Genomic DNA, 10579 nt, shown 5'->3' on the forward strand with positions numbered 1-10579 from the left:
TTCACCGACGCACCGGTAACATCCGTCCAGCTCATTTCTCCTGCATCATCAAAGTTGACAACCAAAACACACAAAGTTTGTGAAGTTCGCTGTTTCGGACCAAACCGACCATTGACGCGGGCGAAACGAGACCTCCACTAACATGACTACTCTGACTATGATCGCTCGTGTCGCGGACGGCCTGCCGCTCGCGGCGTCCATACAGGAGGATGAACAGGTATGAATGAAGCTAGCTCATTAGCATCTCCCACCAGACTCCATTCAAAAACTGTAATGTTATTTCGATTATTTTCGAGATTTAGACAAGGGTTCTCCGGAATCGCACGCTGACTACACCTTTAATTTATCTTGGTCCTAAAAACATTACATGGCCGCCCTTTGGACTACTTGTATCATTTTAATATGAGTTCTGATTGAACTTTATTGACACAGCTTACTTTATGCAGTTCTGGCTACAACCTGTTTTTGCTTTGCGTTTGTCAGTCAGGGAGAGACCTCCAGCACTACCAGAGCCAAGCTAAGCAGCTATGCCGTAAACTGAATGCACAGAGCCCGGACCGCTGCACCTTGGAAGCTGGGGACATGAACTTCCAGTAAGTAACCACAAGAACCATGTAATGATTATCATGGAAGAGTGTGTTCTCTGTGGTAAAGCCCACAGTTACGCTCAGCAAGGTTTAGTTTTATACATATATCTACAGGCTTTAAAGTCATACATAACCATTGATTTTGACTGCAGTTGTTTATTTTTTTCAGCTATTTAATAGCACATGGCGTATGCTACCTGTTTCTCTGTGAGGCTTCATTTCCCAAAAAGATTGCATTTGCGTACCTGGAAGACCTTCACACTGAGTTCCACGACCAGTATGGGAAAAAAGTTCTCACAGTAACGAGGCCGTACTCTTTCATCGAGTTTGGTAAGGATAGTTTGTGATCTGCTACATTCAAAATACCTCTTGTCCCTGACTGTTCCATGACTAAACCTGTCATACATATGTCGTTCCAGACACATACATCCAGAAAACAAAGAAGTCCTATGTAGACAGCAGAGCCAGGAGGCACTTTGGACACATTAACACAGAGCTACAGGATGTCCAGAGAATTATGGTGGCAAATATTGAGGAAGTCCTGCAAAGGGGAGAAGCTCTTTCCGGTATGTACAGTAATATAAGAAATCATTTCTGGAGATTTTGACTGCATCATATTATAAGGTGTCCCTGTTACCCTTGAACACCGGCCCACTGTACTGTTGCACAACTTTTGTCCATTTAATCTGACCTCGATACCTTGATATTTCCCTCAGCTCTGGACACAAAAGCCAGCAATCTGACCTCCCTGTCCAAGAAATACCGCAGTGACGCCAAATACCTTAACACCCGCTCCACGTACGCCAAGGTGGCTGCTGTGTCAGTGTTCGTCATCACACTCATCATCTATGTGCGTTTCTGGTGGCTCTGATGGACTCTCAAACAAAGACTTTGACTTAAGGGAGTGGAATATTCTTTTGAAAGCAAAGCACTTAAACTGACCATGATGCATACCCGAGTGCCTTAAAGGACTCATGTAGTCGATCCCTATTGAAGGTAGAAACTATTTCCATGCTTTTCTCCAGCTTTCTCTTACGCTATATTGTTTACATTATAACCTGAGCCATGGGTCTGTGATGGGATGAAGCCAATGCTTCATGGTGTGTCCGTGTACCTCTGTTTACTGGAATATTAAGAGCAGGGCGTTGATATATAATATTGGCATTTAAAGACTGGTAAAGGGGTTTCTTTCAGAGTTTCGACATTACTCAGAAACAATATGTACAAAGTCTTACTGTGTAAAAGAATGTTTATTGTTTACATTGTAACAAAGATTAAATATTTATCAAATTGTCATTATATTCTACAGCTGCATTTGACACAAATCATGCTAATACCATGAATCGACAGCAAAAGTCCTTTTTATGATATATACAAAATGAGACAAACCAGTTTTTCCATGGTCAGATAACATACTGATGCTGTGAAGAAGATGTAGAGTGTGTACATGGAGTTTCAAGATGAGCATTCACACCTTCAAAGCTCTGGAAGCTGCTCTTTACAACCAGTGTGATGATTGCCCACATGTTGGAGAAACTCTGCTGAGAAGGTTTAAAGTCAAATGGGGATATTGACGTATATGGAGATGAGTGTCACATGACCTGGAATCAGACATTTTGGATGTATGTCGAGTCTGGAAGTGGCTCCTTCTGCTCTTGATCAGAGGAAACTTCAACAATGATTGTTGCAGACGTGAGAACGTTTATTTTCTTCCCACAATTTCCAAGTTTACAAGAAAATTCTTCACTCAACAGTTACAAGAGCAGAGTTCTTGTCCCTGTAATGTCCTCCAGGGCGGATGAATGGATGTCAGACAACAACAAGCTTACGCCAGCAGATCAAAGTCGTCCCTCTGCAAAAAACAACACAGTGGTCACATGTTTAACAGTGGCATATGGCTTAGCCCAGAAAAACTATCATGGACACTTGGCAGGTTTTATGACTGATTCAAACACTAGGTGGTTATTTATTGATTTAAAACCAAACAGCGTTTTTCCTTCTACGATTGAAGCATAATATAAGTGAGCTGATCCTGAAAACTCACCTCTTCATTATAATTCATGACATGCTGCTTGATCTTGGAGGAGTCCACCCAAGTGACGAAATCTTCCATATTTCTGAAAAGGTTACAGTAATAATGTCAATATTTGATCACTTGAGACGCTCTTGCACATTGCATATATAATGTGTGTGGCTTTATTCCGTGTGTGAGAAAGGCTGTTTGCTGCATAGAATACAAAACTAAAAGGTGGACACTAACCTTGTGACTAGAAAGGCCGGATCTGTGACGATGTCTGTGCCAACGCGCACATCTGACTCCGAGTCAAGGTCAAAATACTGCGAAACACTTTGTATCCTTGGGATGTGGACACACCAATCTCTCACAGATAAGAAAGAAACATTACAACGTCAGACATTCCGTGGGCATTAACGCAGTAAAGAAAGGATACGTCCTTGTTCGATGAATGTGATGGCGGACTTCAGGTTCTGGGCCATGCGAAGGTTCAGCATTATACTGGGCAGCCGCCTCCTGCAGGAGTCACACAGGTGATTGGAGGAACAGAACAACAGACTAGCACTATGCGCTCTTAATCAAGGACTTGGTCGGAGTATAACGTGTGTGTGTGTGGGATGAGTTACCTGCAGAATGAGGAAGCTGTGACTTTCTCTGTGAGCGACAGATTCTGTCTGGTGGGAAGGAGACCGATGCTGTACCTTATGTGATGAAACAATGTAATGATCAGTGACGTTTGGATTTTACACAGATAAAACAAAGAAAAACGCAACACCACTCTGTCAATACAGGAGATCTTACCGTCAAGCCTGTTGTCTTTGGCTTATCGTTATAAACTGGCGCTGATAACTCTGGACTTTGTATATAAGTACAAGCTTGTCTATACAAGTGACACCATCATAGCCACGAGTTAAGAACATAATGCTGATAAGATGAAAACAGTGACCACTTGAGGAGAATGTAAGTATTTAACGTTGATCATTTTTCCTTATTTTACCTGCCTGGATCTACTGACATGGGAAAATATCTATCGCTCTCTGGCACTTGTCACTTTGAATTTAAACACATACCAGTCAACAGTTTGGACACACTTTCTCATTCAATGGTTTTTATTTATCAATTTTTTTTCTACCTTGTAGATTAACAGTGAATACATCCAAAGAAAATATGAACGGACAAATATGGAATTATGTAGCAAACAAAATTGTTGGGCTTTGCTGATAACACTGTTGGTGATTTATTCAAAATTCAATGCACACTTGACCTGTATGGCTACCACAACATTGTGCACCGACATGCCATCCCATCTGGTATGCACTTAGTGGGACCATCATTTGATTTTCAACAGGACAATGACCCCAAACACACCTCCAGGCTAAGTAAGGGCTACTTGACCAAGAAAGAGTTATGGAGTGCTGTGTCAGATGACCTGGGGCCTCATTTATAAAGCTTGCTGCGCACAAAAACCTTGCGTAGACAGGCAGAATGTGCGGTGAAATGTGCGTTGGCAAACCGGTGGTATTTATAAAATAATTATTTGCGAAGAAGTGTGCGTATTCCCACGCCAACTTTTGACCATGCGTAGAGCTCACGCAAGGTTTTCCTGACTCGGGGAATCAGCGACACTCAATGGCAACACCACGAAATAAAGCTCTGTCATCGGAAGAACACACATATCCTTGGCACCCAATATATTTCATCAATTATATGTGCGTACCTATTGTTGCGAATATAGGCTACTGTTGTCTATGGCATGCAGTAATGATGTAGGTTGATTTACTTATCAAGTAGGTCTATACATATTTTGGTTATATTTTTAAATTGAATCTTATAGCAGGGTTCGACATAACGTATAGCCCGATGGCCCGGGGCCAGTAAAATCATATGCAGGGCAAGTTGATTGGCCAGTCACTGTCCCGCCCGGGCCAGTGACTGGCCAATCACAGTTCAGTATCTTTTTGTAGACTACATCATGGTTCATTGAAATGCGCGTTGAGAGTCGGAATGAAAGCAGTGTTTATTTAAGACTCAATATAATAAACCTAATATAAAATATATTTTTTAATGAAAGGCCAGTGGACAATCGATGTGTGGGCGTTTTGACAGGCGGAGCAACAAGCGGGTGCACTCTCGCTCCGTTGGCAGAGCTGCCTACCGTCAGCCTGCGAGTCGACAAATCAATCGACTTAAAGGGGTAGTTCAGGATTTTAGACATAGGGCCTTATTCCCAAGTTAGCCTTGGTGTTCTTTATCAGTGGAGACAGTTTTCAACACATTTAATTCAGTCCTTCTAGTTGCAGAGTGCGCTCGTGCTAAGCTAGCGCACGGCATCGGGGGGATACCTAGCCTGCTACTAAAACAGTCTTACCCACTCCACAGTACACCCGAGGCCAATCAATTATAACGCCAGACTATCGATGTAAATGTCTGTGTTGATAGAATAATTTTAGAAATAAAACCAACCTCGCATCGCATGAATTATCGCATTTTGAGGGACTACTTTCTTAGCAGCAGCGGACTTTTACTTTGCTGTGTAACCGAATCACTACAGCAGAAAGTAAACAGAGCAGCGTGGGACAGAAACTGAAACTGCACTGCCACCAGTCTACCGTCATTCTGTCCCGGTTCTCTGCTGCAGCTCCAGCGGGGGCTGTCTCTACAGACGCTCTTTCTCTTTCTGCCCTTTGAGCATCCCTCTCAATTCTTCATCAGAGTATTCCGGCTCGTACAGGTACGGGCAGCAGCAGGTAAACAAACTATTATAGAGCCTGTAACCTAGGTATTAGTCCGCCGCTGCCGCAGCCTACAAGGAATAAAGTCCCTCAAAATGCAATATGCGAGGTTGGTTTTATTTCTAAAATTATTCTATCAACACACAGACATTTACATCGATAGTCTGGCGTTATAATTGATTGGCCTCGGGTGTACTGTGGAGTGGGTAAGACTGTTTTAGTAGCAGGCTAGGTATCCCCCCATGCCGTGCGCTAGCTTAGCACGAGCGCACTCTGCAACTAGTAGGACTGAATTAAATGTGTTGAAAACTGTCTCCACTGATAAAGAACACCAAGGTTAACTTGGGAATAAGGCCCTATGTCTAAAATCCTGAACTACCCCTTTAATCTGCCTCCTTTCTTTCTTCCCACAGCAGAGGTTGAGGTGCAGAAAATGATAACTGCGCTTTTCCTTTAGCTGCCGCCGTAATGTTACAGTATTTGCATCCAAGCCCCAATGGTAATACAAATGAGAGGCGTTATTTAAACGCTGTGAATGCGTCTCCGGTGATTGTGTCGGTTGTAGACAGAAACGAACGGAGGGACTCGGCTCACTGTACAGTTCCTATAGTCGCGCAGTTTGGCACTGTGTTTTCAGGCTCGAGACATTCAATCAGATCGCGGAAGTCTTTCCCATTGAAATCGCTAACGGGGAGAATATCCCCGGTTATTATTTTAGCCACAAACCACAGTTCATCTGCGCGGCGGCTCACTCGCTGGCGAGATCACACGGTGAAACGCTGCTGTGATCGGACGAAGGCATTGTGTGTTTCTAAGGTGATTTAACGTCATAGTCTTAGACGAGCGTTTAACGTATGCTGCATATTTTGCACTGCATTGTTTTTTATCAATAGTTTGAAAAAATGGTCCCGACCCACACCGGACTCTTATGTGAAGCTGACACTTCATGGAGAAGTGACACTCCTGCAGCGCGCTCACGACCAGACGTGAACCGTACACGGTGAAATCTCCCATAAAAAAACTGCATAACCCACTGATTTTCGGATTTCTATTCTATTTTTAAAGTCAACTTGAGCGCAAGTGGAAAACCGGTCATTCGGTCGACACATTCACATCCCTAATGCATATAGAGAAAGTAATAAAAACAGCCTACCACACCACAAAGAATGATCAGACCTTCATCTCTTATTTTTTTTTTATGTTTGAACATGACTTCTGCAGGTGAACTATTCATTAAACTGCCCAAATTCAAGAATAAAAACAACCATCAAACTACTGGACTTTAAAATACTGGCCGACTCTTTCAACATACTTTCAGTTGTAGGCTTCTAGTTCAATATGTTTGCCTGGTTTTATATTATGTGTATGAGCAATATCAAAATTTCATATAATTAACTAAAAGAAAAATAACCAAATCTAAATTTCTTTAGATCTGGTTATCTTTCTTTATTTTTCTAATACAGGTATTATAATTATTGACACTAAATTATGAAGAAAAAAAAAGTGTGTGCAGGGCCAGTGAAAATATACAAGGGGCCAGTAAAACTCGGATCCACTGGCCCGGCAGGCCAGTAGGAAAAAAAAGTTATGTTGAACCCTGCTTATAGTTCTACTCTATAATAATATCATATACGTCGGGAGGTGTGTCCCTGAGTGGCCAGCGGGAGAGCAAATAGTCTATATTTTAGGCTGTGTGTAAAAAGTAGTTTTGTACAAAGTTAAGGCCAACCATATTAATTAAAACTATATATTTCGTTAGATAAAATCATGTTATGAATTTAGCAAATAATTTTATGCATCTCTTTCCCATAACAACTAACCCTCGAAGTATAATCTGACGTTGTTGGAAATGTGTTGATCTCATGGAAGGGAAACAATACTTTGGAATATACTATAGGCTAATGCATTATTTCACTTCTCACAACACATTTTATATAGGCCTACATATAGGCTAGTCCTACAAGTTCGCTAATACGTGATATTTCATACAGTACAAAGTTGGGCAAAACAGCTTAACAAAGACTATAACGACAGTGCCAATCATGATATGTGATCAGCGCGTGTTTGTGTTTGTGAGGCAGTTACAGCGACGCATGGCACGGGCTTTCTTCCTTCCCAGTCGCTTTCTTTGTGGCCGGTTGCCTCCCTTTTTTCCTCATATCAGTCAAAATGCTGTGCTTATTAAGTGCGTCATCATATTCAGGAGCTATTTAGCATTCGCCATGTATGGTAGATTGTGGGATGAAACTGGGAGGTGTAGTGGGATGACACCGGGCGGAGATCGTCCGCGCACAATTCACCGCAGGTGGGTAATTATAAAGGGAAGATTGCGTGCAACTGTGCTGCGCACAGTTGCACGCAATCTCAACTTTTTTTTTGCGCAGCACATTCTTGGCTTTGTGCGAACGCAATGTTTTGGGAAGGTTTCTACGCACACCGTTATAAATGAGGCCCCTGGCCTCCACTATCACCCGACATAAAACCCAATTTGGACCCCAGAGTGAAGGCAAAGCATCCAACAAGTGCTCAGCACCTCTGGGAACTCGTTCAATACTGTTGGAAAACCATTTCAGGTGGCTACCTCAGGAAGCTGTTTGAGAAAATGCTAAGAGCAAAAATGTCATTAAGGCAAAAAGTGGCTACTTTGAAGAATATAAAATTAAAATACATTCTGACTTGTTTAACACTTTGATTACTCATTGTTTGTATTTCTTCAATATTAATCCACGAGGTAGACAAAAAAATAAAAACCAATGAATGAGAAGGTGTGTTGAAACTTTCGACTGGTACTGTATGTCACTGTCAGGATCCTGTAGGAATATTGACTACATTTTTCAGGGATCTTATTGGCTGTTGGCAGGTTTTGATCTAATTCTAAAGGTAAAACCCGAAGAACGCCCAAAGAGAGCTGGACAACCCTCGTATCTCGCTCCGTGGCCTCAGGTGAATGTGAATAGAGTGAATAAGATTCGGTAAAAGCAAACATCACAGCGAGAAACTCACAATTTTTCCAGCAGTCGGTGTGAGCTCTGTGCTCTGAAGCCGTCTTTCTCATCCAGGTCTCGGATTTTCTGGGCCAAATCTCTGATGTTACGACTCAGCTTGTTGTACCTGAGAAACAAAAAGTAAGAAACATTATTACTTTTAAAAAGGAATTTCTATGTCTACTGTTTACCGTTCACAAGTCACCTGAATGATACCCTTACAATGAGACAAATTTGAATCAATATATTGGGCATCAAAATGTCTGCTTCCATTACATTTTTGAAGGGCTGGTTTCAAATGATACACATACATTTTACATAATTCTGGAATATTTGGTATAGCAATGTTGTAGCAGAAATGGTTTTAGTCTTGCGTTTCAAACCAACTTTTTCCGATGTCAAGTTAACCCTCGGCTATATTGTATGTCTTGAACTCAAAAGAAAGGATTAGCGTGTTTCTCCAACGTCATCTAGCTAGCTCAATATTTCAGGTTTATCTCCACAGACTCTTGTCTCTTACTTGGTGTAGTCCTCTCTCTTTTCAATGTGATACTTCCGCAACACTTTGACCTCGTGCAGGTTGTTGTCCACCTCCCAGTTGATGAAGTCCACCTTTTTCAACAGCTTCTGCTCATGGTACTTCAATTTACGAACCATTTTGTACAACTATTGATTGCTAATTCAAATGTATTTACAAGACAGACTCCTTCCCATTCAGCATGAAGAGGACACACAGGAAACACGTGTTCTTCTTCTTCGGCGTGAATTTCGGTTCGAACGTCAAGTCAACGTGAGCCACAGCGCCACCTACCGCGCTTCACTTTGAACCACCTCCACCCCCTGCTGTCAGAACTGCCAACACTTTCCCTTAATGGAAATAGTTAGTAAAATGGAATATAATATTCATAGTTATGTTTAATTACTGTAAAATCGCCTGAATTTTTAATTTATTACCTTGCATAGGAGAGGAGGCTGCCTCGTTTCTAGGCTTTTGGTAACTCATTTATAGATAGATAGATAGATAGATAGATAGATAGATAGATAGATAGATAGATAGATAGATAGATAGATAGATAGATAGATAGATAGATAGATAGATAGATAGATAGATAGATAGATAGATAGATAGATAGATAGATAGATAGATAGATAGATAGATAGATAGATAGATAGGCCTACTTCATTTACATCAAAGACACTTGTTTAAGAGAAACAACAACAAAAGATACAGCTTATTGTTTATAGGCCTACGTGCAAATTCTTCAAAATCAGAGCAGTCGTTTTGCCTTTTTTTTTTATTGTAAGCGTAAATCATAGGGGGAAAGCAGTAATTTGAGCTAGTGCATTTACATGTGTGGATGTCAAATGCACCTATAATAATCTGCATCTGAATTAAGTTAGAATTCCATAAACCATAAGGAAATCTACAGCATAATAATAATCACATTAATCAGTCTGCAGTGCACAGTTGCCTACATAATATAGGCTAGCTTCCATATAAAGTCCTGCAACCCTTTAACAGTGAAGATGTGTCTTTTAACAAGAAATCTTAAAGCACAACAAGTAAGGTATAATTATAATTGAAGGAAGGCTGGGTATGTAAACATTGTTAAGACATTGGGTTTCTTGGGTAAGGATCTTTGATCATTTGTGTAGATTTTTTAAACTCATGTTTTTTCATTTTGTGTTTTTTAATCAAATAAATAATTTGGCTCAAAGTATCTGCTCTGTTTAGTGCTTTATCGCTTTCTAACATGATTATAATCAACACGTCAAAGGTGCGCTATTTAACTTTTGGTGCGTCAGAGAAGTGAACAGTTTCTAAGTTATTATTCTTGTTGGAGCCATTATACTACTTTATTGTTTGTTTTATTTGGTGACATGTTGTTCTTTGTTTTGATCACTAGGTGGAGCTTTTGGCTCGACAGAAAGCATATGTGTTATCACCTGGCACGGCCAGGTGTGTGTAATTGGGAAGAGTAAACAGTTGTGTACCGTGTCAACGTGAAAGTGGGTCATCTAGCAGCGATATTTTGCTCTGTACAAAACATATGAATGAATTTACCTTACATGAACGAAACTACTGGAAGATGTGAGCATGCATCGACTATAGAAGAAATAAATGAGTCACCGCACTCAAAGAGACAAATGTATTGGACACTTATTACTGACACAACAGAACACGAGTACGACCGAGTTCTCCCACACCACACCAAACAGGCCTAATGCAGAGCCTGTTAGTTGTCTCTAATCTCATAATTG

At 41.0% G+C, this 10579-nt stretch overlaps 2 protein-coding genes across 2 annotated transcripts; one reads left to right on the top strand and one right to left on the bottom strand.

Moving 5' to 3' along the window:
- The first annotated feature begins 34 nt into the window (after positions 1-34).
- sec22ba (SEC22 homolog B, vesicle trafficking protein a) lies at positions 35-1881 on the top strand. The gene is made up of 5 exons (XM_080034557.1): positions 35-217; positions 484-593; positions 757-917; positions 1007-1153; positions 1304-1881. The coding sequence occupies exons 1-5, from the start codon at positions 143-145 to the stop codon at positions 1456-1458; spliced, it is 648 nt and encodes a 215-aa protein (XP_079890683.1). The 5' UTR covers positions 35-142; the 3' UTR covers positions 1459-1881.
- imp3 (IMP U3 small nucleolar ribonucleoprotein 3) lies at positions 1878-9053 on the bottom strand. The gene is made up of 7 exons (XM_080034561.1): positions 8838-9053; positions 8337-8444; positions 3228-3302; positions 3038-3117; positions 2848-2899; positions 2632-2704; positions 1878-2439 (listed from the first exon to the last, which is right to left on the bottom strand). The coding sequence occupies exons 1-7, from the start codon at positions 8972-8974 to the stop codon at positions 2413-2415; spliced, it is 552 nt and encodes a 183-aa protein (XP_079890687.1). The 5' UTR covers positions 8975-9053; the 3' UTR covers positions 1878-2412.
- Between the last annotated feature and the right edge of the window lie 1526 nt (positions 9054-10579).

The sequence above is a fragment of the Ammodytes marinus genome (genome assembly GCF_949987685.1).
Source record: "Ammodytes marinus genome assembly, chromosome: 9".
NCBI classification, from domain to species: Eukaryota; Metazoa; Chordata; class Actinopteri; order Uranoscopiformes; family Ammodytidae; genus Ammodytes; species Ammodytes marinus.